At 44.0% G+C, this 27860-nt stretch overlaps 1 protein-coding gene across 1 annotated transcript in view; it reads left to right on the top strand.

The window, feature by feature from the left end:
• The window catches only part of Acap2 (ArfGAP with coiled-coil, ankyrin repeat and PH domains 2), a 107891-nt gene that overhangs the window by 53605 nt on the left and 26426 nt on the right, over window positions 1-27860 (top strand). The window contains exons 5-10 of the mRNA XM_032900071.1: window positions 4199-4257; window positions 6306-6489; window positions 11167-11211; window positions 14358-14453; window positions 16491-16565; window positions 20339-20451. Of these exons, the coding sequence (XP_032755962.1) occupies window positions 4199-4257; window positions 6306-6489; window positions 11167-11211; window positions 14358-14453; window positions 16491-16565; window positions 20339-20451 (572 nt within the window). The remainder of the gene's footprint in view (window positions 1-4198; window positions 4258-6305; window positions 6490-11166; window positions 11212-14357; window positions 14454-16490; window positions 16566-20338; window positions 20452-27860) is intronic.

Below are 27860 nucleotides of genomic sequence, written 5' to 3'. Positions count from 1 at the left end.
ACGAGTTGAAACAGTTCTGTGCAGCAGCTGAGCACTGGGCAAGTTTGTCGTTGGGTAATTGTATGTCCTGATGTCGGCCTGGGGACAGCTTGTGTTCAGTTGCCCATGCATCAGCAGCCTCCTGCTCACAGATACCTAGGCTGGCCACGCGCAGTGGTGCATGCCTGGGAGGCTGAGGCAGCAGACCACATGCTTGAAGGCAGCCTGGGCAACATAATCAGTGTCCAGCCAGCCTGGACTACATAGTGGCGTCATGTTTCAGAAAGACACAGTGACTAATGACTTTCTTAAAATACTTCTCTTGCTGTTCAAATGCATATACACTTTTATTTTGGAAGTGCAGTGTTTTAGAGGGCGTGGATGATATGTTACAGTTTCAAAATACATTTTCCTTTGGTATACACTCACTTTTTACAGTGACCAGTATACATATTGCATAATTACACATTGTGGTAAGCTTTGGCATATTTTGTGCACCCATAGTTTTCTTTTGCTCTTTGTAATTCCTTCTCTGTCCTCAGCCCACATTCGTAGTCAGTTCCTGATCTGCAGTCTGATTGATTTTGGGTGTCCTAGTAAGTTTCACTCAGTTATTGAAATAGTGTGTACAATTACTCGGTGACATTGCATCGTATGACTACGCCACCCTTCCTGTAGCACTCACTTGTCGATGACTGTATCATCTATCCCTGTATTTCAGCTCGGCCTGAGGATAACAAGCACCTGCACCTTAGAGTTTTCTGAGTTAGGAGTTTGGGTGAGACTCACTTGGGTGGCTGGCTCTGTCTTGATGGCTTTCACTGGACCCTGCCTAAGTACTGGGGCTGGGACCGTAGTCATTTCAAGTCCTCACATGGGCTGACAGGTCCACTTCTAAGGTGTTTTAATTATATCCCTCTTAACCAGAGGCCCAAGTTCCTTACCTAGGACCCCTCTCCACACCCTCCCACACCTCTCTTTTTGGTTTTTCAAGACAGTTACTCTGTGTAGCCCTGGCTGCCCTGGAACTCACTCTGTAGACCAGGCTGGCCTCAAACTCAGAGATCCGCCCGCTTCTGCCTCCTGAGTGCTGGGATCAAAGTCGTGTGCCACCACTGCTGTCTTCCAGGGACCGTCTTTGCAGGGCTACATGAGTGTCCTGATGGCACACTCCGTTACTCTCCAAATGTGACCCAAGACAAGGCAAAGGGGACATTGGTGCCTGCTGAGACCCAGTCCCAGAAGTCGCTCCGTCAAGTCTCTGTTACTGTTTGGAAGAAGCAGGCGACAGCTCCCACCCGAGAAGAGGATTGAAGGAAGGATTGCCAGAGTTTGTGGATGGTCTAGGTTAAGTAGTGTGGCCTTTGAGTCATAGCTGCTTGGGTGAACCAGAGGGTCGGAGTGTTATCATGCAGTTGGAGGCCTGGGCAGCAGATCTCAGGAAAGAAAAAAGAAAGTGCACGGTGTGGTGGTACTCTAATCCCAGCACTTGGGGGCAGAGGCTGGCATATCTCTGATTTGGAAGCAAATGTGATCTACGTAGTGAGTTCCAGGACATTGGAGTGACACAGTGAGACCCTGTCTCAAAAGGAAAAAAAAAAATCTTTGAAAACATTGTGGACCTATTTTGTTCATCACAATGGGCCATGGTATTTTTTTTTCAAGGTTTGGCTATTATTGATAGAGTTGCTGGCTAAATACACACATGATACATATATAACACACATATCTGTAGATAAACGTCGTGTTTATAGAAATGTCTCAGGCTCATTTCAGGATGGCATGTGAATTTGTACTTGCATAGTAAAGGAGTTCTGTGCTAAGAGAAAAGTACAGAAAAATAATCTGATCAAATATAAATGTTCATTTTAAATATTAAAATTTCCTTTACATAGACATTCCTTAAAAATTGACTATCATTAGAGAGCAAAACCTTCAAAACTTGGAGACAGTTTTCCAAAGTTGATCACAACTGTCTCCACCAGTATGTGTGAGCTGGAGTTGTGTTACACACTTGGTCTGTGTGTTCTTTAAGATTGCTGGGGGCAGCACTTCTGGGCCTTTGGGCTAAGATCGGGTATAAATGCAATAGTTTTAAGTTGCTTTTCTTTAATTTTTTTGTTTTTTGGTAAGATGTCATCTTTTGTACCTATAGAAATTGCACTGAGTTGTTAAGAAGGCACACTCTACATGTTTTGTTATTTTTAATTTACATGTATGAAAGCTGATCTCTTGTGGCATAGAGCTTTAGAGGTCTTGACTGTGTGTGTTTGTGTCACTAAGGTGAGGATAACTGCAGCCCCTGTCAGCCCCTCCCCAGCTCCTGTCAGCTGCCCTCTCTCATCTCCACTGGAAATGGCTGACCTCTTTTCTACACCTATAGTTTTGCTTTTCCCTAAACACCGTATAAACCGTAGCCTGTGAGGTGTCGTGAGTAGGATTTATTTACCTACGAGATTCCTCTGTTTGTGTGCATTACGAGATGTTCCCTTTTATTGCTGTCTTAATGTTTTTCCATTTCATGGTGAGGGGCATTCAGGTTGTTTGCATTTTCAGCAGTGGTGAGCACAGCTGCTGTGGGAACTCACCTCTGGGTGTTTCTGCGAGCCCAGGTCCTGTCCAGGTAAATAGGAAGCGGTTATTGGTTTGGGTTGCTGGGCACCATCCAAGCCCAGCTGGACCTTATGAGAAATGAAGATTTTAAATCCTAAGTCTGCTAGTTATCGGTTTCTTTTTAGTGAGCTTTGGTGGATTTTATGTTTCAAAAGCAAGAGTGCTCCTTTTTGGGGTTGGGGATTTGGCCCCGGGGGAGGGGGCTTGCCAAGGAAAACAAAGGCCCCGGGTTCAGTCCCCAGCCCCGAAAAAAAAAAAAAAAAAAAAAAAAAAAAAAAAAAAAAAAAAAGTGCTCCTTTTTCTGTTGATTTTAGGCTTATAATTAGTTCCCGACCACACACGCTATCCTTTTAATATCTATCTATGGTAAGGCCATTCCCTGCCTCCTAAGTGGCCAGCACTGTGACTTTTTGTTTCCCTTCATCACTTTGGCTGGATAGCTGTTTGTACAGCCCTCTTCCTTCAGACGAGGGAAACAAGAGAGTTCTGAGCCTGCCACAGCGTCATACGTGTCACTGAAGAGAGCTGGGTCTGAGACAGTGGCCACCTTGCAGGTTCCATCATAGCATCCCTTCCCTGTAAAGCTGCCTGGGTGGCATTTGGTTGCCAGCAGAGCCTGGGCTCTAGGGTAGCAGCTACTGGTCAGATAACTTAACTGACTGCATCCAGTCACTGCGCCCGGCCTCCTCCTGCAGTTGCGCCTGCCTTGCTTTAGGGACACTTTACTGAGCAGCCTGGAAACCGCCCGATGGCTGCTCCCTTTCTATCTTCTGGTCACAGCCTTCGCCCTGCACTTCCATTTTATAATCTCAAAAGAACCGTGTTTCCATTTTATTGGTTTCTTTTTCTTTAGCAATTGTCTATTTAGCTCCATTTTGATTTCTATAGTTTTTTTCTGTTGCTTATGTTTAATAGGATGCAAGGAAAAAACATTTTCTGGAAGCAAATTAGGCAGGTGTGGTAGTGTTTTAAATTAGGATTATTCATAAGGTTTGTGTGTGTGTGTGTGTGTGTGTGTGTGTGTGTGTGTGTGTCTGTTTTGTGTATTGTTTCCCCAACCTCATTTTCAAACCCAGAATTTGAAGTCATTCTGAAAATTCTGAAAGCACTTGGAGTTCTGAAAGAATTTCTGTGGTGAAGCATCAGTGCTGGGTACCGTAACACCTGGGTGAAGCGGTTTTGAGGAATGAGATTTTTTTCTTCTCTCTACTCAAAGCTGTGCTTTGACCGGCAGGACTGAGTAGTGCTGACTGGAACTCAATACATCCATTGTTTATGTTCCCAAGTCTTCCCAGTGGAAACTCTTGGCTGGGCTCTGGCAGTGCTGCTGTCCTCAGCTGGCGTGGAGAGAGAGGAGTTTGCATCGCCGTTGGGTTGTCTCCCAAAGTCTGAAGAATTGAAATGGTTTCTTTTCTGTAGTGAGGAAAAGCAAGTTATTTTTGAGGCTTGTAGAATTGGCTTAAAACTGGCTTCAAGTTCGTTGTCACTTTGTTTCCTGGTTGTCAATAAGAAACAAGGTGTCATCGGAATAGGGGTGTTGGCTAGGCGATGTGGTTTTTACCTTCCATTTTCTCTCTAACATTCACTGTTGTGTTTTACTTTGTAGATTCTGTTTGACCAAACTCAGAGATCAATTAAGGCCCAGCTTCAGAACTTTGTCAAAGAGTAAGTCAGCTGTCCTTAAGAGGTGCTGTGGGTGGTGGGTGGGGAATAACGAGCCCGCCGCTGTGGGGGGCGTGGATTGGGGTGGGGGCGGGGATGGGCGGGGTGGGGGCGTGGCCCGGCTATGGCTAAAGATGCTAAAAGAAAATTATGGGTCTCAAATACTGGCATGTTTGCTTTGTAAAACGTGTTTCATTTCTGCGTCTGTAAGGGAATCGGATTCACCTTGAGCATATGGGAGTCCAGAAAGTTTTCTCAGTGCAGATAAAAATGTAATTTGAAAGCCCCAAGGGCGGTTGAAATACTTAGTGTATTTGAAGCTTGGTTGTCTAGTCTCGATGTGGTGTTTTCTTTGAAGGAAGATGGTGTAATAGATAAGAGAGTGTGCTCCTACCTGCGATGCTTTGGAAGAGATGCCTCGTGCTTACATATGAAATAAAACTGAAAAAAAAATTAAGTTCAAACCTGACAAGTTCTTCTTTTCCACGTTAATCTAGCCTTTCTCCTACAGTTTGCAGCTGAGAGTTTATGCAAGTATCAGGTTAATTCAGACACAATATTAAAGATAAATGAGGGCATTATACTACCAGGAGCAGGGTCACACATTATCTGTTGCTGTGGGTAGTTTTTTGGGTTTGGGGTTTTTCAGACAGCACTGTGGGTGGGTCTCCCCCCGCCCCCATCCTTCCATGTTAAGCAAGGGCTCTGCTTCGGATCCGCAGTCCTGCCCATTCATTAGACTGTCCCACAAGATGTGTCCCAGCAGCTTTTACAAGGTACTTCACAATGCTTCAACTCTTAGATACACACATTAAAAACTTTGGAATGTTTTAGAAATTATAGTTTTAAAGATGTATCTGTTATAATTAAAACCATCTGTCTTGAGCTTATTTTGTGAGCTTCCTGTAGAAGGAGTGGCAGAGAGGTGTCACATGATCGGGCATGCGAGAGCCAGGGCTCCATCTTCTCAGACAAGGCCTGTCTCTGCCTCCACTGGGCCAGCTCCTTACACCCGTGTGAACATGTGTGCTCAAAGACCTCATTTTATTCTTTGTGTTTTGACAAATTCCTTCTAACAAGAGGTCATTTCTCCTCCCTTCTTTTATCTCCTCTCCTCTCCTCTCCTCTCCTCTCCTCTCCTGTCCTCTCCTCTCCTCTTATCTTTTCTTTCTTTCTGTGTTTTGAGACAGAATCCTGCTCTATAGCCCAGCTGGCCTGGCGCTAACAGCCCTCCCTCCTAGAGTTATAGTGTAGGTGTGCTGCCCCTGAGGTGGGCTGAGTTTTTTAAATCAAAAGTATGTTTTAAAATACCTCTCAGGGCCGTAGGATTTATTTGGAAGGTAAATGAATTTTAATCTTCGGGAAAGGCCACTCAAATCTGTATTTCTCTGTAGGAAGTCACACACATACACACACTGGTGTTTAAAAAAAACAGTGTCATGGTTAAACCATGTGCATGTTTGAATCTATCTTTAGAAAATTATCTTTCTGTTAGATTAATTTTATCATTATTTCCATTTTGAGTCATACAGATTTACATAATGAAACATTAACTCACTTTATAAGGATTTATATACACAGAATGATCAGTCCTATAAGCCAAAAATTAGAAATCTAAAACATCCTAGCTCTAGTGGTGTACACCTTTAATCCTAGTGCTTGAGAGGCAGAAGCAGGAGGATGGATCTCTGTGAGTTCAAGGCCAACCTGGTCCACAGAGTAAGTTCCAGGACAGCCTGGGCTAAACAGAGACCCTGTCTCCAAAAAAAAAAAAAAAAAGTCTAAAATAGTCCAAATCTGAAACCTTTTGAGCTTTTATCTTTGAGTTTTGGATTAAGGTGGAAACTCAAAGTCTATATAAATATTCCCAAGTCACAATCCTAGCTCTGAACTTCCTTTGCCCAGACTTCTCAGGTAAGTGACAACTAGGACTTTCGGAAGGATGGGTTAGCGGTGACTGCCAGTGTCTGATGGAGCATGGAAGGGGAAGTGGCTGTGGTTAAATTCTAAGATTATTTTGAAAAAACTTTCACTAAATTTTTATTTTTTAGAGATCTTAGAAAATTTAAAGATGCCAAGAAACAATTTGAAAAAGTCAGTGAAGAAAAGGAAAACGCTCTAGTAAAAAACGCCCAAGTTCAAAGAAACAAGCAGCACGAGGTTGAAGAGGCTGCAAACATTCTCACGGCCACGCGGAAGTGCTTCCGGCACATAGCGCTCGACTATGTCCTGCAGGTACCCCGTCTCCTCACGGCTTCCGGGGGCAGCTTTCTGGCAGGCTCCTTTGGGTAGTCGTACTAGAACGAGTAAAGTATGCTTTTTATTTGATTTAATGTTTTTTTGAGGTAGCTTAGGCTGGCCTTTAAACTCATTGGGTAGTCTTTGCTGGTCTTCAGTATGTATGTAGCCCAGGTTAGCCTCAGACTCACCGTGTAGCCTATACTACTCTCAACTTGATACCATCTTCCTGCCTCAATCTTCAGAGTGCTGGGTATTTTTACCTCCAGTGGGAAACATGACATTTTACGGAACACTTTCACCTGTCTGTTTTTGTGCGTGCTATGCGAGCGCACATATGCAGTACACATGCGTGCGCGTGCGCCCTCACACGTGCGTGCACGCACACACACATATGTACACACACACATGCACACACACATGCACACGCGCACACACATGCACACACACACGTACACACACACACACACACACATGCGCACACACACTGTGTATATTTAGATGTCTTATCTTCCCATATCTTACTCTGAAGCGTTGTTCCTGTTTCTCTTTAGTTGCTATCTGAGCATCAGGTTTAAACGGTGCTAATTTTTCCTGGCAACGTGAACGTGTGTGCTCCACTTGTCTTTAGTGGTATCTGCCTCACTAACTGTCCAAGTTAGTGAGTTTCTGGAGTTTGTCAGCTGCTTTTGAAGGTGAAATTCAGAGTCCCTTGGAGGGGTGACTGCCTTTGGAGGCTGGAGACAAAAGCACAGTGACAAGGCTGTGCTGGTGCCACTGACACCACTGCTCCCAGTGCTGGATCGTCCTCTGAGGGCCCTGGTCCTTGTTAGAAGGACCTAGCTATTGAGTCAGAAGCCACGGCTAAAACTGCACAGAAATTTGTCATGAGGATCCCTAAGCCTAACATTCATTACGTCTTTCTTCAGAGTCCATTGCCAGCATTTCAGCGTGTGTGTGTGTGTGTGTGTGTGTGTGTGTGTGTGTGTGTGTGTGCGCGCGTGTGCGTGTGTGTGTATGTATGTGTGGATGTCCAAGGACAGCTTTCGGGAACTTGTTCTTTTACCATGTCATCCCCAGGGATGCAGGTGCCTTGTCCCACTGAGCGTCTTGCAGGCCCTGTAAGGTATCTTTGCCACACTTCTGATTCTTCACTGAGTGGATTCCGACAGCCACTAAAGCTTACTCTACAGCTTAGGCTCCCGAGGGCCTCGGACATATGCAGAACGTGAGCACATGCTCAGTATGATTTTAGTGTCGTGCAGGTCAGAGCGTAGACGTTTTAAGGTACGGGGCACCATCTTTTCTTTATAAAATCACAGCAGTGTCCTCAAGGATTATTGACTTCATGATAATGCATATGGAGTGCGTTTATTAGTGATTAAAAATGATCCGAGCAGAACAGGAAGCTAATTTGAAGTCTTGGTTTTAAGTACATTCATGTTGTAAGTAAAAAGTTTCTTTTTTTCCTTTTCTATAGAAGTAACGCTCCCTCTGCCCCTCTTCAGGCTTCCATGATGGTGCCCTCTGTTTCCTGCTGTTCCCGTTCCTGCCCCCCCTACTGCAGTGAGCCCACAGCCCTCTGTGAGCCGCGCTGGAGTGGCTCACACACAGCTCTGTGGTTTAGTCGTTAGCCTGCACGCCTTCCCTGTCCCCCTGGGATGCCGCCGCCATGGCTCCCCCTTGGTTGTCTTGTCCTCCACCTTTGCTCCTCTCTGACTCCCTCATAGGCCGTGCTCGGCTCGGTTCCTGACTCTCGGACATTTCCTTCATGTCCTTTGACAGAACCTGTTTTCCACAGAAATTCCTCACCGTCACGTGTCACACATAGGCATACATCATTCTCCAAAATGGTTTCTGTCTTTTTCCCCCTGTCTGTGTGACCTCATCTCTTCATGCCTGTGACAGCTTAAAATGTGAGTTCTGTTGAGATAGTCTCCTTGTTTTAAGTGATTGTGTTTAGCCAACAGGACATCTGGGGAGTCCCTCTTGACCTCTGTCTGAAGTCTGTCCTCCCTACACCGCCTCTCCCGTCCTTACCTCTCTATCCAAGGTGTTCAACACTGTCCGTTCTTGACCCCAATACCAGGTCATTTTCTGTCTCCAGACAGACGGACGGATCATCATCTCCTCTCCCATGTCTGTGCTGCCATCGCTTACTTCTGAACACCACACTCACATTTCCTGTAAATGTGTTACTTAGCTGTTGGTGTGCATGTGTGTGAGGCTGGGCACCTCAGATGTCATCCTCAGGGGTGCTCTCCACCTGCTTCCGACAGGGTCCCTATTGTCTTGCAGCTCATCAGCTGGTCCAGCCTGGCTGTCCAGCAGGGTCCTGTGATCCTTATTTCTGTCTGTCTTTGGGATTGCAAACACTCCTTACCATGCATTTCTGGTGTAAGTTCTAGGATTGAGCTCTGCTGCTTGTGCCTAGAAGGACAGCACAGGTGCACATATGAAAGCAGAAAGAGGGCAAATTCGGTTGCCATGGAGATGTCCATATCTATCTTTTCTTTTTTTTTTGACACATGCCGGGAGCTAGGGTAGGTCTGCTAACTGGCAAGCTCCAGGAACCTTGCTCTCTTTCCTTCTCCAGGGCAGAGATTTTAATCACGTGCCAACATACTAGCTTTTTCCACCAGGGTTCTGGGGATTGAACTCAAGTCCTCATGCTTGCACACCACATGCTCGTAATCTGAGTCCTCTATTTCTACAATAGAATATGTCTCTAGCTTTTATCCGGTGGTTGGACAATAGGTGGTACACGATTTTTGTTTTTTTTTGAAGAGTGAGTGATGTAATGCTATGGATTTTATGTGTAATGGTGTTTAGCTAAAATATCCATTATTTTCAAACTTAAACATAGTAATTATGTATTTCCTGAGAGGTCATCTGACAGTACTAAGATGGCTTCCGTGCTCACTCCCTTCTAACTATGAGTTTGTATGTCTCATGGGAATTCTTGGATCATTTTATTTTTTTTTTTTTTTTTTTTTTTTTGCAAACGTGGCTGTGTTAGAGAATAATAGGTAACAGCTACCCAAAAGCGTAAGGCATTTCGGCTCCTGTGTGTATTTGGATTTACCCTTCTCCATGAGTGTGAACTTTTATTTTCTTTAAATTTCCAAATACAGAAGGCAGCATGAGCCTAAGTCTGAGCGTGAGTGGGGGAGGGGAAGGGGGAGGGACAAGGGTGGGGTTCCCCATGCTCCTCAGAGCTGAGCGAACAGCGGAAGAAACCAGCAGTAAGGAAGAGAGTTGGATTTAGATTTTTCTGGGTCTGTTCTTGTTTTTAAGACTGTGTTTTAAAATCCCCTTACAGTAGACCAAGAGTTCAGTGAGGAAGACATTTGGAAAATGTTCTGTAATCTTTTAGCAATCTTAACAAGTCGTGAAGAGACTCTTTTGCATCACCATTTTATGCAAATAAGCAGTTTTTAAGAACAGATGAAAATACTTGTCAGGAATTTCTACAGTTGCAAAAGACACAGTTAAGGGCCTGCCCTCCTACCTCCAACTCACTGCCTGGCCAAGGATAACCTTACACCCCATCCTCCTGCCTCTGTTGACTCCCGGTTTGGGCAGTGGGAGGGATCGAATGCAGGGCTCTGAACTTGCAGACAAACACTCTGCCCACTGAGCTTCAACCCTACTCCTGGGAAAGCTCAGAATGTGCTGCTGTTTTGATAAGTCGATCATAATTAAAATACTTAAGTGCATTACTTTACATACACTTATGGTGTGCTGTCTGTGTTCTGCTTTGGGGCGGGGACTGAGAATAAGCTCCCAGTCTCACAGGGCTTATACTTCAGCTGGGGGAAAGGCAGAGGAAGAAAACACAAAGTAAGTGCTGGGAGGCAGAGGCAGGGGGATCTGGTGAGTTCCAGGTAGCCTGGTCTACAAAGTGAGTTCCAGGACACCCAGGCTACATGGTGAAACCCTGTCTAAACAAACAAACAAAAACCAAGAGAAGTAGTTATAAATACTATCAGTAAGTAGGATTGATACAGTAGATAGTGAGTCAGGTAAAAGAAGGCGTTTGTCAGTTGAAGGCCTAAGTACTTAAGAGCATCTTAAGCCGTGAGGGCAGAACCTCCAGACATGGAGGTGGACCAGCCAGTACAGAGGCATCTGCGGGATAGTGATGGGTGCTGTTGGGAAAACGTTCAGGGCAGAGCAGCAGAAGACTAGACTTCTGCCCCGGAGGGCGGCACAGTGGGCCTGTGTTGGAAATGGTAGGAGGTCGCAGGATTTAACCCTAGACATAAATCACTCTGGTACCTGTGTGGAGAAGGGACTGTAGGAAGCCAAGAAGGGAAGCAGAGGCAGCCCAGAGAAGACGGAAAGTGGCAAATGGTGAGGATTTGCACCAACGCTGTGGTTGAACCTTGATCTTCAAGTAGCTGAGGAGGGTGGAGGAAGAGGCCGTGTCGCACACTCATGTGGCAGAGGCGCTCCGTGAGGATGCTGTAATCTGAGCGCTCAGTGTTTATTCACTGAGTGTGAGTGTGGCTGAGTGCTCACTGCTTTGCTTGTCCTAGCTCCTTTAAGCCAGAAGACAGACACCAGCTCTGATTTCCTTTGTATTGGGATCGTTAGGACAAGCGTGTTTAGAATCTCGTGTTCTGCATTAGTGTAATCCGTGAATGACTAACCAAGTGTATTTTCCCTCAGATTAACGTGCTTCAATCAAAAAGGAGATCGGAAATCCTGAAATCAGTAAGATGTTAATGAATGCTGCTCCCTGTGACTGTCTGTGTGCGCCTGTAGCCCCCATATAACACCCTGTCCAGGGGCTCTTGTTGTTAGCATTTCTCTTTCCTGTGCCATCTGCTTCAAGGTACAGCCCGTTCTGTGTCTGTTCTGCTAACCTATGGCCTGCTTCCCAAAGACATGCCCACTGTGTGCTCCCCACTCTCTGTCATTCCAATGCAATATTTCATGTGCTCTAGATACCTACTGCTTTTTGAAAGTAGGTGGAAGTGGTGGCTGGAACCAGTAAGAATATTTCAGGATTATTTTGAAACTTAGGAAATATGATTACCAGTTTGAATTTTCTCTTTAATTGTATTTGCTTTTTGAAAGTTTCTTCTTTAAAGATTTATTTACTTATTTAATGTATATGGGTACTTTGCTTGCATATACATCTGTACACCAGAAGATGGCATCAAACGGTTGTGAGCTGCCATGTAGGTGCTGGGATTTGAACTCAGGACCTTCAGAAGAGCATCTGTCTGGCCCCAAGTTTCTTTTTTAAAAATATTTTTTTAAGATTTATTTATTATATACATGAACCTTTTACACACATGCATATGTATAATGTGTATGCCTGGTGCCCCCGGAGGTCAGACGAGGGCGTCAGATCCTCTGGAACTGAAGGTGCTGTTGGACACTTGTGAGTACCAGGTGGGTGCTGAGAGCTAAGCCAAGTCCTCTGCTCTAAACCGTTCAGCCATCTTTCCAGCCCCTCCTCGGACCTTTTTGATCTACGGTGACAGTGAGATTTTGCTTGCTCTCTGAGGAGGGTAGGCTGTACATTGTGCCCTTTCTCAGTGAGAAGCTTCAGGGGGATTTCTCTTCATTTGGCTGGAGCAGTTTTGTTCTCAGTTGCTGTTCAAGCTGCCCAGGCCTTGTCTCCACCTTGCTCTGTCCTAACACTGCATTCCACTCTGTGGTATCATGCACCCGTTTTATAGCAGAGGGCACCTCTCCCCAGCCATGTTGTCCAGACAGCCAGTAGTGGAGACTTCGGGTATGCCTTACCATGGCCTCTGTGGGCAACCGGAACTCTGCCGTTTGCATAGACAAGAAAGAAAGGGCACTGCTGGTGAATGCGGTGGGTCTGCAGCCCTGTGGCCTGTCGTACTCACCGTGTCCTTGTACTGAACCTGCCCGCCTGCCTGTACGCAAATGACTGGGCTTGGCTGGTTTCAGTAAAACTTGATGTGTGAGCACAGAAGTTTGAATTTCATATAATTTTTACATTTTTGTTTTAAAAGTTTTATTCCATCATCTAAAAGATTAAAAGCAATTCTTTAAAAAGTTGAAAGCGATTCTTGGCTCATGAGCCATCTATAAAGAGGTGTAAAATTTGCAGGTCCAAGCTGGCTGGCCTTGAATATACTACAGTTTATCATCCTTAATGGATATTTAAGCAGTTCTTCATGTTTTTCACATTAAAAACATCTCCTTGTAATGATGATCGTCCTAAGGACCTGATTATTGCTTTATTTGCGTTTATAGACAAGATGCTACTTAGTTAAAGAGGTATTATTTACTTTTTTTTTTTTTTTTTTGTGTGTCCCCCACGGTGGACACGTAGGGGTCAGAGGACAAGTTGTGGAAGTAGGTTCTCCTTTCCACTGTGGGGGAAGGGGCTTGAACTCAGCATGTCAGGACTAGGGCCATCTTTACTGAGCTGTCTTGCCATCCCCATCAGAGTTTTCAAATGTGGAAAAGGCTTTTTAAAAATACTACCACGTTTCAAGGCCTATCGACGTTCTCATCGACAGTGTGTGAGAATAGCCGTTCTCTACAGACGTGAGCCCTACTGTCCGGCCTCCTCACTTGCCCAGTGGTCTGATAGGCAAAAATGGGATTTCTTTGTTGAATTTGCATTTTGTTAGTGAGGAGTTTGATCATTTCCCCATGTATTTTCTGGGCCGCTTCGGGAGCCTTCATTTTTATACTGGTTTGTGGTATCGTTTACAGATTCAGATCACTGACCCTTTACTGTGTCCTGGTTTATCACTTGGTCCTTGATAAGCCAGATGTGCATTTGATGTGTCCATATGTTTTACATTTTTATATAATCACTATTTCTTCCTTCTTATAATTCAGTGGTTTAAAATCTTTGCCACAGTTGTATAACTATTACCGTTTTCTAATGCTATAGTAATTTTTATATGAGTGAGTTTTTAATCATTAATCTTTGAATTTTGTTTAACTGGTTTCTATTTTGATAACAGTGTTTTTAGAGGATTCTTTGGTGTTAACAGTCTTATGGCCTACTTTAGTTTTCAGAATATTAAACAGATGTCTGTTCTTGCTAAAAATAAAACAGGTCTTAGGAGAGTCTTTGCACGCACTTAATTATATAATTCCTTCTCATGTAAAATGTAACTAATAAAAAAGGCTAGGGTGCCTTTTCTTTTGGGGATTAATAAAATATAGCTGGGGACCCACCCCAGTCCTTATGTCAGCTTTGGATTGTGGAATAGATGTGAAGAATTTCCAGGGCCAGCGAGGTGTCTCAGCACAGGAAGACCCTGGCCAAGCCTGGTGTCCTGAGTCCAGCCTCAGAGAACCGATCCTTCCCGCAGGCCGTCCTCTCACCTCCACCCGCCCCCAGGCGGCTGCGAATATGTACACACACAGCACATAAACCAGCAAATAAATATGTTTTTAACAAGAGGAAAGTCTATGTTGACCACACTGGCTTATATTTCTTAGGAAAATGAACAACTGAGAGTTCCCGCAGCTCACTGGGGCCTGGGGACCCCAGCAGGCTGTGTTTGCTACTATTGGGGACTCCACATTTTCTCATTTCACCTCTTTTTTTGCTTAGGGAAGACCACACTGACATTTCCTAATGGACTTAAGGATTTCTCGTAAGACAGTGATGCCCCTGAGAATATTACTTAAATTCCCTGTGTAATCTTTAGTTAGGTGTAAATGTGAGACCACTGGGCATTTCTCTTACAGACACTGTTTTCTCTTTGTCTTTGCAAATATTGGTGAAGGCCTCAAGAAACTCAGTTTTAAGTAGGTTTGATGCTTTGGGGTCTTGTGGAGTGGCCTTTAAAGGTGTGGATGCAAGCTTTCTGAAGCTTCTTGCAGTGGATCTGAAGCCCCTCTCTCCCTAGATGCTGTCCTTCATGTATGCACATCTGGCCTTCTTCCATCAAGGGTATGACCTGTTCAGTGAGCTTGGGCCCTACATGAAAGATCTTGGCGCACAGGTAATCTCTCGACCTGGGTCTCTCAGTTCTGTACTGTTTGCTGACATTTCTGTCTTGGAGGATGTTTAACATATCGGGAATCCAGCTTCTCACTTACTTCATAAGGACTTTGACACTGCAGGACATTTACATGTGGATTGAATGTTCAACCAAAAATGAACTTAAAGGTAAAAATGCTTCTCGTAGTGAGCATGAGGGAACTGAGAAAGAGGCTTAAAACAGCTCTCCTGTCAGGAGCGGTGCACACCCGATCCTGGCACTGGGGTGGGGGAGGGCACTGAGGCACACTGAGATACACACATCTGCTTTTTATAGTCCAAGTAGCAGGACTTAGTCCTTTACTTTTTAAACTTGAATAATGGAGTCACTGTCCTTTTATTTAGGACTTTGCTCTTTTTTATTTTCAAAAAATTTATATTGACTCCTAGGGTAATGAAAGTCTAGTGTCTTAGGATCCTGGAGCTCCCAAGACCATTTAGTATCATTATTTCACAAAGGCGTCTTCCCCGCCCCCCTCTCTTCGTGGAACTGTGTCTCAGACCCAGGGACCTGTACGTGCCGTGCATGTGCCTTACCATAACATGGCCTGGGTCCCTCCAGCCTGCTTTTTACTGAGTGATGAACCACCGAGCTTTAGAAACAATAGGATTAATCTGGAAGTTTTTCTTGGGATAAAGAAAAAACAGACTTTAGGGGATGGAGAAAGGGTAAGAGTGGAATGGGATACCACCCAGTGATCAAAGTGTCTGGGGAGGGCAGAAGACCGGATGGAAGGTGGGTTCTGTGCAGCATGCCCTAGGGACGACACGCACAGTGATTTCCTGTCCCTTGCACTGGGCCATTGTTCATCTCTGTGCCAGATGGCTCTGTGTGTATGTCAGCTGAGGTTGGATCTGTGTGCAGCTCACACTGAGGACACAAGGACATCCGTAAGGTCGGAAGCGTGGTCTTAGGCCATTTGCACTGCGCGCCTAGGCTTGCTGTGTCCTCCCAGGCGACTTTCCATCATCTCAGACCCCAGCCAGCAGAAGGAAGAGAGGGAGGAGAAAGACACAGCTTGTCTGCTGCAGGACAGTCCCTAGGAACGGCAGGCACATCCTGTGTCCGTCTGAGCCGCTCACTCATGGCAAGGGTGTCAGAAAGTGATCTGGTAGAATTAGGTATCAGGGAAGAGGAGAAAATAGATAATGGGACGAGCCAAGTTTTTGTACCCCAGGAGAGGGCAGGATGGTGTGGAAACATGCAGCCAAGACCTGCGACCCAGGCCTGATGGGAGGGTCAGACCCTCTTTACTCTCTTACGAGTCTGTGGCCAAGTAGGATGATCTTAGTAGCTGAGTTAGTAGGTAAAAACTCTAGAACCATGGGATTGATATTCTTTTATTATTTTTTTTAATTTAACCTTTATAAGCAGGGCCTCACTGTGTTGACCAGTCTGGTCTTAATTCCTGGGCTCAAGCAAGCTTGCTACCTCCCTCGCTCCCGCTGTGTTTTACTTATTTGGCCAGTTACTCAGTCTACCTCTTAGATTAGATTATAACACAGGGAAGACAAGTTGGAAACATGATGTGTGGCTACTGGTGGGTGCCGCTGTTGATGTGCACTTGTGACCCTCGCCCTGTTTAGTGTAGCCAGCCGCACTGCCTTTTGGTATTGTTGAGAAGGGGGAAGTCCTGTTTTTATGTGTGCGTTCTTTTGTTTTGTTTTTGCCTTATCTGCAGCAGCCAGCATCTTGTGAGTAGATCATAGGCTCTGTAGGTTCACGTCCCTGTCCTTCAAGGATGGAACACGCACCCTTGGAATGCTCAAGGCGAGCCCTGCTTGGAAGCCTTTTCTCCCTAAGATACGGGCTTTCTCAAAAAAGAGTTAATATAGAAAACTGTGAATTTCTACTGGAAGGTTTAGCTAAAAATGCTGTTTTAGGTTAGCTTTAATCAAGTGATTTATGCTTATCTCTAAAATGCCTTGGAATATGGTTTAAAAAAATCCCTTTTTTTTTTTTTTAAATTTTAAGCCTATAATTTTTTTCTTCCCTTAGTTGGATCGACTGGTTGTGGATGCAGCAAAGGAGAAAAGAGAAATGGAGCAAAAACATTCTACGATCCAGCAGAAGGTACGTGAGAGCAATAGGTTGATTTCCACTCACAGGGACAGTAGTGTGGGCCAGCCAGCCTTGTTACCCAGAACCCCCCCACCCATTGCTTGTTGCAGTAAATCCTTCCTGTGAGAAGTGAAGTGTTTCAGATATTAACGTGTGCACTCCATTATCTCTTCAGATCAAAACATTAGCAGGCTGCGGTCTTGAACCAGTTTATAAGTATTCTTAACCTGTCAGGAGCTTAACTAAAGGTTGCGCCGGTAACATTTTAAATATTATTCCTGGTTTCATTTAGGATACTGACAGCCTCCTGCCAAAGTGTTTGCACATGTATGCGTGTGAGTGAGCAAGAGGGAGAGACAGAGAGACATAGAGAATGTGTGCATATCCTTCTCCTTCCTCTTCTTTCTCCCTCCCTCTGTCTCTCTTTCTGTCTGTCTCTGTCTGTCTGTCTCTCTCTCTCTCACTGACCCCCTGCTGCAGCCACTCCAGGGCTGCTCAGCACCTACTTTTGAACCCTCATTGCTTGTTGAATTGCCTAAGCCTAGCTAGACCATTTTTTGACAAATGTTTTTAAAATGAGAATTCAATAGTGAATTTGTATTCATTTCTTCATGTAGGAGTTGAGCTTGTATGTCCAGAGCATAGCCTGATAATAGTATTTTATCTTAGATAGTCTGAGGTGTATCCGTGCTGTAATCGAGCATGAAAGGCGCATTAGGAATGGAATATACTCATATAAAACTTGTGCGTGCTGTGAGAATCTGCCCCCCTGATGATAAGGAATCCAGGCATCTTTGATTATAGATTACTCAGATTGGATCTGACATAGAAGATGGGGAAAAAATGAAAGCAAAATCAGTTGCAAGTATATAAAACCATAATTAATGGATTATTCATTCTCAAAGAGAAGTAACATTTAGAAAAGGAAAGAGTTGCTCTTCAGCCATCTTTAAATCAGTTACTTTTAGTTATTATAGGATGAAGCCACTGCCCTGCTTTCTTTCAAGCCCGCAGTGGTGGCACAGGCATTTAATCCCAGCACTCAGGAGGCAGAGGCAGGCAGGTTTATGAGTTCGAGGCCAGCCTGGTCTTCAGAGGAGTTCTAAGACATCCAGGGCTACACAGAGAGACCCTGTCTAAAACAAAGACATGCTCTTTGTACTGCCCAGCCTAGCTTCCAGTCCATGGCCCTTCCACCCCTGCCTCCTGCGTGCCTAGGATTACCCCCGTGTGCCACCATCCCACCTTCAGGTCTTCATGACCTGCTCTTTTTCTCCTGCTGTCCCTCTCTCTTCCCAAGAGTCTTGCTTTGTGTCTCAGGCCCTGAACTCCTGATCCATTGCCCCAGCCTCCAGAGTTCTGGGGTTACAGCTGTGACTGCAGCTGGCCCTTTCTGTTTAGGGTATACAGCACGGTATTTTGATGACTAGCTTGTTTTAATGGCATTACTATCGAATGATAAAAGTAGATTCAGTCATTTTTTGGTAAAATGACAAATTATACTTAAAGAAATATGTTGTTGGTTAAATTCAATATATATTTAGCCTCAGGCTGCTAAATTATTAAATCTGAGATTATTTGACTTTAAACAATATACAACTGTTTTTCTTTAAGAAAATAATGCTGTTTTTGCTTATTGTAAATACTTTCTCTGCCCCTAAATGCTGACCCAGGCTGCATTACAGGTAAAAACAAAAAAAATCTAGTCAATTAAAGTTTAAGGGAAAGCTTTTCTGTTAAATGTTTTAAGGTGTTCTAACAATTAACATTGATCAATGTGAGGAACAGTGCTGCCGTGAGCGCCCCTCTATGTCCTGCCTGTGCCTTCACATATCTTGTCTTTAGATATATGTACATGCTAATGGGGTCGAGCTATGGTACCAGTGTGTGTGTGTGTGTGTGTGTGTGTGTGTGTGTGTGTGTGTGCGCGCGCACTCGTGCGTGCGTGCCCTGCGAGGTGAGCATGCTGGTGGGCAGCAGTGAGGGTTCTCGTTGTCCTCACTGTTGCACTGTGGACATGGACATCTCACTGGTTTAAATTATGCACCACTAGTGACTAGTGAATCGTGTCTATACATGACTTGTTTAATGTTTATTTGCTTTTCATGTTCCTACTGCCAGGCCTTCTAATTGGTGACCAAGTTCTTCATATACCGTAGATATGTGTGGTTTAGATTTTCGTGGTTTTCAGCCCTGTGTCTGGTGCTTTTTTTCCCAGTACAAGATCACGACTACCTCTCCCACGTACGTTTGCTTTTCACGCTTGTCTTTGCTGGAGACTGAGCTCAGGCATCCTGTCTGACAGGCAAGCGTTAGCCCTTTAATTCATGTGCAGCTGGGTTCCTGTGAGGTACTGGGTAGAGAGTTACTTTCCTTGTATCAGTATCGTGTTGATCTTTAGTTAATATAGCCCTCTTCCTCTGATGTCGTGTGACACCTTCTGTCCCAGCCTCTGGGCTGTCTCTTCCACCCCACTGACCTCTTGGCTTAATTATGTCACACATTGTTGTCTGATTGTCCCCAGCTTTCCAGCTCCACGTGCCTGGGAAGCGAGGCTTCCATCTGTGTTTTCTCCTTTTGCAGACTGAGTCTTGTAGACATACAGACGTCAGGAGCAAGTTTGTTTGTAACGAGCTTTTGAGGCACTGGGAAGATGGCCCAGTAGGTAAAGTGCTCAGCACATAAACCTGGAGCCTGGTTCAGTCACCGAAACAAGCCTATCCTTGGACCTCAATGAGTACCGTGGGGTTTGCTAGTCCTCCCCTCGGATACACACAGTAGTAATTTTTTTTTTTTTAATTTCGAGGTTATGTTGGACCTGTGAGAAAGCAGGTGCTTGGTATATAATACTGTGTACAACATCGCAGTCTCATCCTACCTGCTGTTTGTATTTTCTTTAATGATCTGCATAAGATTTTGTGATTTTCTTACATATCTGTGGTTGGGTTTATTCCTAGACACTTACATGGCAAATGCTTCCGTAAATGCTCCCTTTAGAAAGTCATTGCCTGTCTCTGGTACATTAGGGTTGATTTTATCCTAACCGTCTTGTTAGTGCTCTTGATAGTGAGTTCTTCAGAACATTCTGTGTACAGAGTCCTCTCCACGATTAACAGCAGGGCAGTGTGCTTTTTCCTCCAGCCCCTCACCGTTTTAGATTATCTCGTCCACGGGGACCTTTAGAGCAGTCTTGAATGGTGGTGGTGTTAACGGTTCTGGTCTCACTTGCAGTTTCAGTGGGGAGGCCTTTCCTTAGCTCCTGCCACTCACCAAGCTTAGCTGAGTGGTCTGGGGTCTGCAGTAAAGCACAGGTTTTCCTGAGCACCACATGCCCTGGCTCTGTCCACCAGTTCCAGTTTTCTTCTTCTCCAGTGTCCTTTGAGTGTCCTTCCTAATTGACAGACAGGCCATGAAGATGCTCACATAGATTCTAGCAACAGTGCTGTACCCAGTATTACCAGCTGCTCTGTGTGTCTGTGTGTCTGTGTGTCTGTGTGTCTGTGTGTCTGTGTGTGTGTGTGTCTGTGTGTCTGTGTGTGTGTGGGGTCTTTTCTTACAGTCTCTCTCCTGCGCCATGTTTTATGTAAGTGTGTCTCTGTCATCGTCTTAGCCGCTCTACCGCAGTGGCTGAACCGTTAAGGTGCCGAGGCATGTCTCCATTATCACGCCCCCTTCCCTTTCTTACGGAAGTCTTAGTCCAAACTTTTTTTAAAAGTTCTTTTCCTTAGATAAATTTCTCTTTCTGGGAACACAGTCATCTGAACTCCTGTGGTATTTTTGTCTAGGATTTCTCCAGTGATGATTCCAAGCTAGAGTATAATGTAGACGCTGCAAATGGCATTGTCATGGAAGGGTATCTGTTCAAACGAGCCAGCAACGCCTTCAAAACGTGGAACAGGTAATGGATTTCCAACACTAGTCTTGATGCTAACATGTTGGCCACTTTTGGCCTCTCCCTGTAATTACCCACGGTTTTCTCCTTCAGAACTATCTAAACTCTACAAAATGGCCAGGTGAAAAATGAAAACACAAATTTTTAGATTTGAAACTTAAGGCTTAAAGGAGAAAACCAGCCCTTATAATGCTTGGGCTATAACAACTAAAGTCTATCCCATCTTTTATTAAGAATTTCCTTGTGGCCAGGTGGTGTGGTGGCAGCAATGCCACCTCCCAGCACTGGGGAGGCAGAGGCAGGTGGGTCTCTGTGAGCTCCAGGACAGCCAGGGCTACACAGAAAACAAAGAAAAACAAAGAAAGAAATAAAGGAAGGAAGGAGGGAAGGAGGGAAGGAATAACGGACTTTACGTGTGAGTCTTAAACCCACTGACTACTCGGACTGTATAGCACCACTTAACGTAGAACGTGGTAAGTCACAGCCACCATTATTTCATTTTGTAAGTTCGAGTGCTAGAAAAGTTTTGAATTTTTGCTGAATTAATTTTTATAAACTATAAAGCCATTGGATGTCTTAGAAGACTGGAATTATAGCCAGGTGTCATGGAGACACCTGTGATCCTTTCAGAGGTGAAGCAGGAGAAATTTGAGTTCATAGCCACCCTGGGTTGCATAGTAAGATCCTGTATCTAAAATTGCAAAGTATAACAAAAAAGAATATCTAAAACATTTTACCATATAAATATGAGAGGCAAAGCAACTTCGTACCAAATGGCATTGAAGGGTTGCTTGGTGCAGGGTTCCTTCTGCACCTTAGTGATTGATCTGTTCAAGAAAGCCTTTTCTTTTTTCCCCTTTTTTTAGTAAAAAAAAGGATAATTTTGTAATAATGGAAGGGGCTGTTCTTTAAGATGGATGTTACCAACTTGAAGAGGGTCTTCTCTTAAGTCCATCTGGTGCCCACTTCGTTCACTTAAGTGGGACCTTAGTGCCGTGGGAAGTGGGCCTGGTCCTTCCTGCTTAGGTTTCTTGGTGTTGAAGTTCAAAAAAATCCCGTGACATTTCTGAATGTCAGCAGTTTGTTGAGCATTTATCTAGTATTTGATATTGTAGTTTTATTTGAAATATTTTATCTTTCTCTGAGAGTCAGTATACACTGGAAGCAATAATGATATTTATCATTACGCTCTGAGTTATGTAGAACTTTTGAATAAGACATAACTACTAGAAGACCAGCTATAGCGATCAGGTTATCAATAATGCTTCCAGTTATCATACTGTGAAAATGAAAACTCAAAATTGTGTTTATGAGCTAAAATGTAAACTAATAGCCCCTTTATGTCCGTCCTTACAAACTCTGTTGTTAGCATAGGAAAGTGGAAACCGCTAGTATGCAGTGGATTTTATAAGGTTATTTAGCCAACATAGGTTTATAGCATAATGTTAGAATTGAGACTTAACCTTCAGACTTACAAACTACCTCCTGAAAGTCTAAGAAAATGAAAATGCAGTGAATCCCTGGGAGTGTGAGATGTGATCTCAGACTCTGTACTGAACACAGCGAGTCTTAGTGGAGAATTCCGTTGCTCCTCACAGCACTGGAGTAAAATCAGTAGCTGATCAGATGAGGAACTTCGGATTTTTATTATTTGTCTTTGGAGCCGTATTAACTGGCATGGATGCTACAACAAAGGGAAAATCAAGAAGGGAGGAGCTGTAAATCCAGCTGCAGATCCTGTGGTAGGTGTGCCAGGGTCTGCAGGGTGAAAGGCATCCCCTCAGAGAGGAGGCTGCTGTTCAGAGGAGCCGCCTGGACCAGTACAATCACCGACCGTAGGTCAGCTTCCTCTTCAGCAGGGAGGGAGAGGCTTACCAAGACGACTGAAAGAAAGAGGTTTACTTTTCTCATCATTTATAGTCTGGAGATTACAGACTGGGAGACTCCATTGAGGGAGCTTGGGTTGAGGGGCAGTGTTTTCAGTAGGAGAGGTATATGGCTGAGACCTCGAGACAGGAAGCCAAAGATCAGGTAAGGGTCTCTTCTCCTTTTTAAATGACCAGTTCACGGGACAGACTTACTGCAGGACACTGGCACCTTGCACAGGCCATGGCCTCAATGGTGTTGTCACCCAGCATAAGGCCTGCCTCCTAAGGGTCCCACCACCCTGAGTGCCACCACGCCCACACTGAGCCGGATCTAGCACGAAGCCTTTGGGGGACAGATCATATACAAAATATAGCAGAAGGGAATCGTGTAAATGGGAGAAAAAAGAACAGTAGTTCTTTATTAGTGAGAGCTTTCCTGTGGTGGTGTTAATGTTAAAAATTGCAAATGTGGGCTGGAGAGATGGCTCAGTGGTTAAGAGCACTGCTGCTCTTCCAGAGGTCCTGAGTTCAATTCCCAGCAACCACATGGTGGCTCACAACCATCTGTAATGGGATCTGATGCTCTCTTCTGGTGTGTCTGAAGACAGTGACCATGTACGCACATGCATAAAATAAATAAATTAAAAAAAAAAAAGCGTCTCAGAAGTGTCTCTGCAGACACTAAGCTTTTCTGCTCACAACTTAAGGATTTTTCAAAAATAGTGTTTGATTGTTTTCAAGAAAAGTTCCCTTTTTTGTAGCTACCCTAAGGCACAATCCCAGCACTGTGCATTTGATCTTACCTGTAATTTCATGAGGTTGTGTCATATTTTCACCATCAGCTATTAAGGGTCGCCTTCCTGAGGGATGAGTGACTAGGAATTCCTAAATAGTAAAAAATCCTCCCTCGTGCTTCGTAACTCACAGTTCGGCTTTAGAAGCAGCGCCTGGTATTGCACAGTGTAGCATGAAGCTTTTGTTTTCTGTGTGAGAGCAGTTGGCAAAAGGGTGGGAAGTTCACGTCCCTTTCCGTCCTGCTCAGTCACCCTCTCTCCTCTGTGGCATCTGTACATAGAGGTGCGCTCTAGTGCCAGCCCTCTGTGTGATCCTACACCTCGGACTCACCCAACTGAGAATCAGAATTTTGGGATAAAACAACTCTGTAGGTAACATATAGAGATTTTTTTTTATTGTAAGGATTAAACAATGCAATGATACTATTTACTTAGCACTTACATTATAATAGCAATTGTAAGGTGATGGAGCTGGATGTAGGCTTATTGTCTCAGTTAATTCAAGAGGCCTAGTGGGGAAACCGCCTGAGCCCAGAGGAGGGTAGCATGGGAAGAGTCTTTCTGTTACATGCACATACGCACCCGCACATGCGCGCGCGCGCACACACACACACACACACACACACACACACACACACACACAGAGTCTCTCCTCTTCTGCCTTTCCCCTCTCTCCTCCTTCCCCCTCCCCCCTTTCCCTTTCCCTTTCTTCCTTTCGTCTGTGTCTTCCTAGCACACTCACACACTCACACATTATGATTCTGTGCAAACGCTGCATTTTATCATAGAGAACTTGAGCACCTACAGATCTGAATATGTGTGATTGGGTCCAAGAACCAAGTGCTACACTAACACCAAAGGGTGACTTAAGTTTTCTTTGGGTGCATTAAGGTCTGCCACCATGAAGAATTTTGAGATAGGATTTCTCTGTGTAGTCTTTGCTGGCCTGGAACTCACTCTAGACCGGGAGACCAGGATGGCCTTAAATTCAGAAATCCTCCTGCCTCTGCCTTCTGAATGCTGGGATTAAAGTCAGGAACCACAATGTCTGGCACACTGAGCTTTTTATTAAGTAATTTTTTCTGGTATGGCAGTGCCGATTCAGGTTTTTTTTTTTTTCTTTTTTCAGAGCTGGGGACCAACCTTGGGCCTTGCGCCCTAGGCAAGCGCTCTACCGCTGAGCTAAATCCCAACCCCGATTCAGGTTTTAAACAGTGGAATCTATGTTTCTCTTTTTTGCTTTTCATAATGAATTTGGAAAAGAATAACAAGGAAAATAATTTAAACATAGTTTAGCACTAAGGTAGAAAGGCTAATAAGGAAGCAGACTCCTTTGCTGGCCCAGAAAATACGGTTCAGTGCAAAAAATGCATCACATAGAGTTTAAAGCAGAATGTTCTGGATAGTGCCGACGTGGGTAAGAGTGCGAAGAGTGTGCACGCACCAAAGGTGAGTGGCCCCAGCTCCTGGGGTGGGGAGGTAGGAGAATTGTGGGGGGCAAGGTTAGCCTGGACTGTGTAGCCCAAGGCCTGCCTCCATCTTCCTGCTCCCCACCCTCCCCTAAAAGCAATCAGAGAATCATATTTATCTGTGGCCTTAGAGTCTCTGTTATCATTTGATGAAGATGGGTGGGCATTGAAATTCTTAATTAATAACCCTGCTTTCCTTCCAAAACGTCTGTCTCTGCCTAGGGCTTCTGTGATAAGCGTGTAGAGATCTTCCTCTTACCCCAGGCACAGCTTGCTCAGGTGTGGCACACGCCCTCTGTGTTTTCTAGTCAGGACCGTAGAGGTAGAGAACCAAATAGATGTATAAGGTAACAGTAATATAATAATTCAGATGTTTTCAAAGTATTTCCGTTTCTTAAGAATCAAAGCACTACAAACTGCATATTTTTATGTTAGTAAATCGAACGCGTGGGTCCTTGTGACCGCATTGTGAGTATTAGCTAAGCTGGTTTCTTTAAGTTTTGTCTTATTTTTGTACCATGCTGGTCCTTTGCTTATTTGCACATTTGCGTTTTCTTTCTTTTACGCCTTTCCCTTTTGTTTTAACCCTGCCCCATTTTTTCACATGACAGGAAAAAGCCCGATCACATCAGGTACCAAATGGCTTCCTGCCCTTCCTCTTCTTACCCAGTCTCTTCTGTAAGCACGAGAAAGTGCCTAATTAACCTGCGTTCAGTTGGATTACTTGCAATGGATAAAACCATCTCTTCATACTCTAAATTGGAAAGGAAGTATGAGTATTTATTTGAGGAAGAGAATTGCACTTTTTAATGGCCCATGTCCTTAGTTGATTTGAACTGGGAACAGACAGTTGATGTGCTTACATTTACCCCCATAGATGCAGCCTCAGTGGTCGGAACACACTATGGCTGGCTTCTGTTTTTTATGAGGAACACAGAGTAGCAAACTGTGAGGAGTCCTGAGGTAGCCACTGATTGTGTTGAAAGAGTTTGTTGTCACGGCCTGGGTCTTCTTTGTTCTATCACGTTCTTCCTGTGAAAGCAGCAAATTGAGTTGAAGATGAAGCAGTGCATTGGCCTGTGCAGTGCATTGGCCTGTGCACTGATTACATGTTATCTGTCAGGCACCTGAGTATGTACATGAACCCGGGATTCATGTCAGGTCATTTATAAAGCTTCTTCCAAACTGTGACTCTTACCGATATTTTTGATATTGAGATCAAACATGGTAAAATATATTTGACTTTTACAAATATATTTTTCCCTTTGATGCAGATTTTGTCACCTAGAGGTTTTCCTTGGTAGGTGATAGTATTTAATTTTTTAAAAATAAATGTAACATGTTGGTCTAAATTATACAAAATTAGTTCAGTTTGAGATAGATCCACAATGTGTCTGTCTTTCTTACAGAGGAAGTCAGAGACTGTCTTACACTTTATGCTTCCCGTTTTGGTCTTGAGGACGGTGCACTATGACAGCAAGGTGATTCCCATAACTGGTCTCTGATCGCTGGTCGCATGTTTTGTAGTAAAATTTTCTATACTAAGTGCTTCAGGTGCTAAGTGTTCGTGTGTGTGTAATTCATAGGCTGTGAGCCTTTCACCACACTTTTTCTTTCTTAGCAATATTAGAGTCACTAGGATTATTTTATAGAACAATTAAAACCTCTATTCCAGGGGTTAGAGAGAAGCTCAGTCAGTAAAATACTTGCTTTGCAAATATGACACCTGAATTTGATCTCCTACAACTCACATGCGGATGCCACGTTTGGCCTGTGCTCATAATCCCAGCACTGAAAGGGAGAGATGTATAGATCCCAGGGCTCGGTGGCCAGCAGGTGTAGCCCAGTTTGTGAACATGAGAGACACTGTCTCAAAGAAGTTGGGCAGTCTCCCAGGGTTGTCCTCTGGACTCCATGTGCATGTGCATACATGTGCATGCACACCAGAGCACATGCCTACACTGCCCAGATACCTACATTACATGTATGTCACATAAACTGAATGCCCTGTATGTACCTAACTAGAGTTCTGGTTGATGTCAGATGTGTGTTTTTAGTGGTGGTCGAAGGAGGATTGTGTCAGACAGATACAGCTTTGTAATTCCATTCTTCCCTTCCGGGTATAGTATGTTTTCTTTAAGGAGGTCACAAATGAAGAGAACTTTGTATTGTCTTTTCTAAGTATGTTACAAAACCCGATGCTACAAGAATGTTACCCAGAAGCACATAAATGTCAGAGAAACTGAACTTCAGAAATACACATGTTCCACAAGGTTAATAATTGAAGGGATAGTTCCTGATGGAACAGAGACAGTTTAATCTAGATTATTACTATTACTATTATTATTATTATTATTATTATTATTATTATTATTATTATTCCTATTTCTAGGAAATACTGCCCTAATATGGACAAGGTTAAAAGAAAAAATAATTTTGTGGCCCTCAGAAGCATGAAAAGTTTACATGATGATGTGACATCATCCCATTGTTCAATAAAAGTAGTTTCCCCAAACTGTGTAAGAGGCCTCCTGTGATGCGCAGGTGTTACTGATGTAGGTCACCTTCCTCAGTGGGCTCTAAGGACAGGACTGGATCAGATGGAGAGATCGTTTCCATTGCACGTTATCCATGTGCCAGGCTGCGCCATCCGCTCTGTGTAGGAGTTTCTCTAACGTCTCTAACCCTGCCTACCCCCGAGCACGACCCTGGAAGTTCTCCCTTTTCTGGTCTGTTGATTTGCATTCATCCGCACCCTACCTTGTTTTATTTAGATGCTTATTTAACAAAACTCTCATTCGATGAAAAAGGTTTGTTGTGTCTTCAAGTGGCAAGAAAACCTACCCCCGCCCCGTACAAGGCCGAAAAACCACCGAGGCGTCTTCTGGTCTCTCAGCTTTGGAGAAATGACCAAAGTTTTAAAATAGAAAATCAAAACACCAAAATACAATTTCTAGTAATTTGTATTAGTATCAATGAAAAGGTAGAATCTCTGTCTGCTAATAGATTAATAACTAATTAAAAATCATCTCATATGAAACTAATTTAAAAATAACTGCTCAGATACTGTTCACTTTCCGTGCTTGGTGAGAAGTTCGCTTCCTTTGTGAATGGCTTTTGACTGGTTTTATCTGGTATGTCTTTAGTTCCCTTTATTACTTTACTGAGTTAGTGGCTATGGCTTACGTTGCCTAGCTTTTTTCCTAAAGAACATAGTGAGCAAATTGTTTTCCAAATAACTTTATAGCAATGAGGAGAGGCATTAGGCAGTTGGGAGGATTGTA

The sequence above is a fragment of the Rattus rattus genome, chromosome 4 (assembly GCF_011064425.1).
Source record: "Rattus rattus isolate New Zealand chromosome 4, Rrattus_CSIRO_v1, whole genome shotgun sequence".
NCBI classification, from domain to species: Eukaryota; Metazoa; Chordata; class Mammalia; order Rodentia; family Muridae; genus Rattus; species Rattus rattus.
This window is presented reverse-complemented; position numbering and strand designations above follow the sequence as displayed.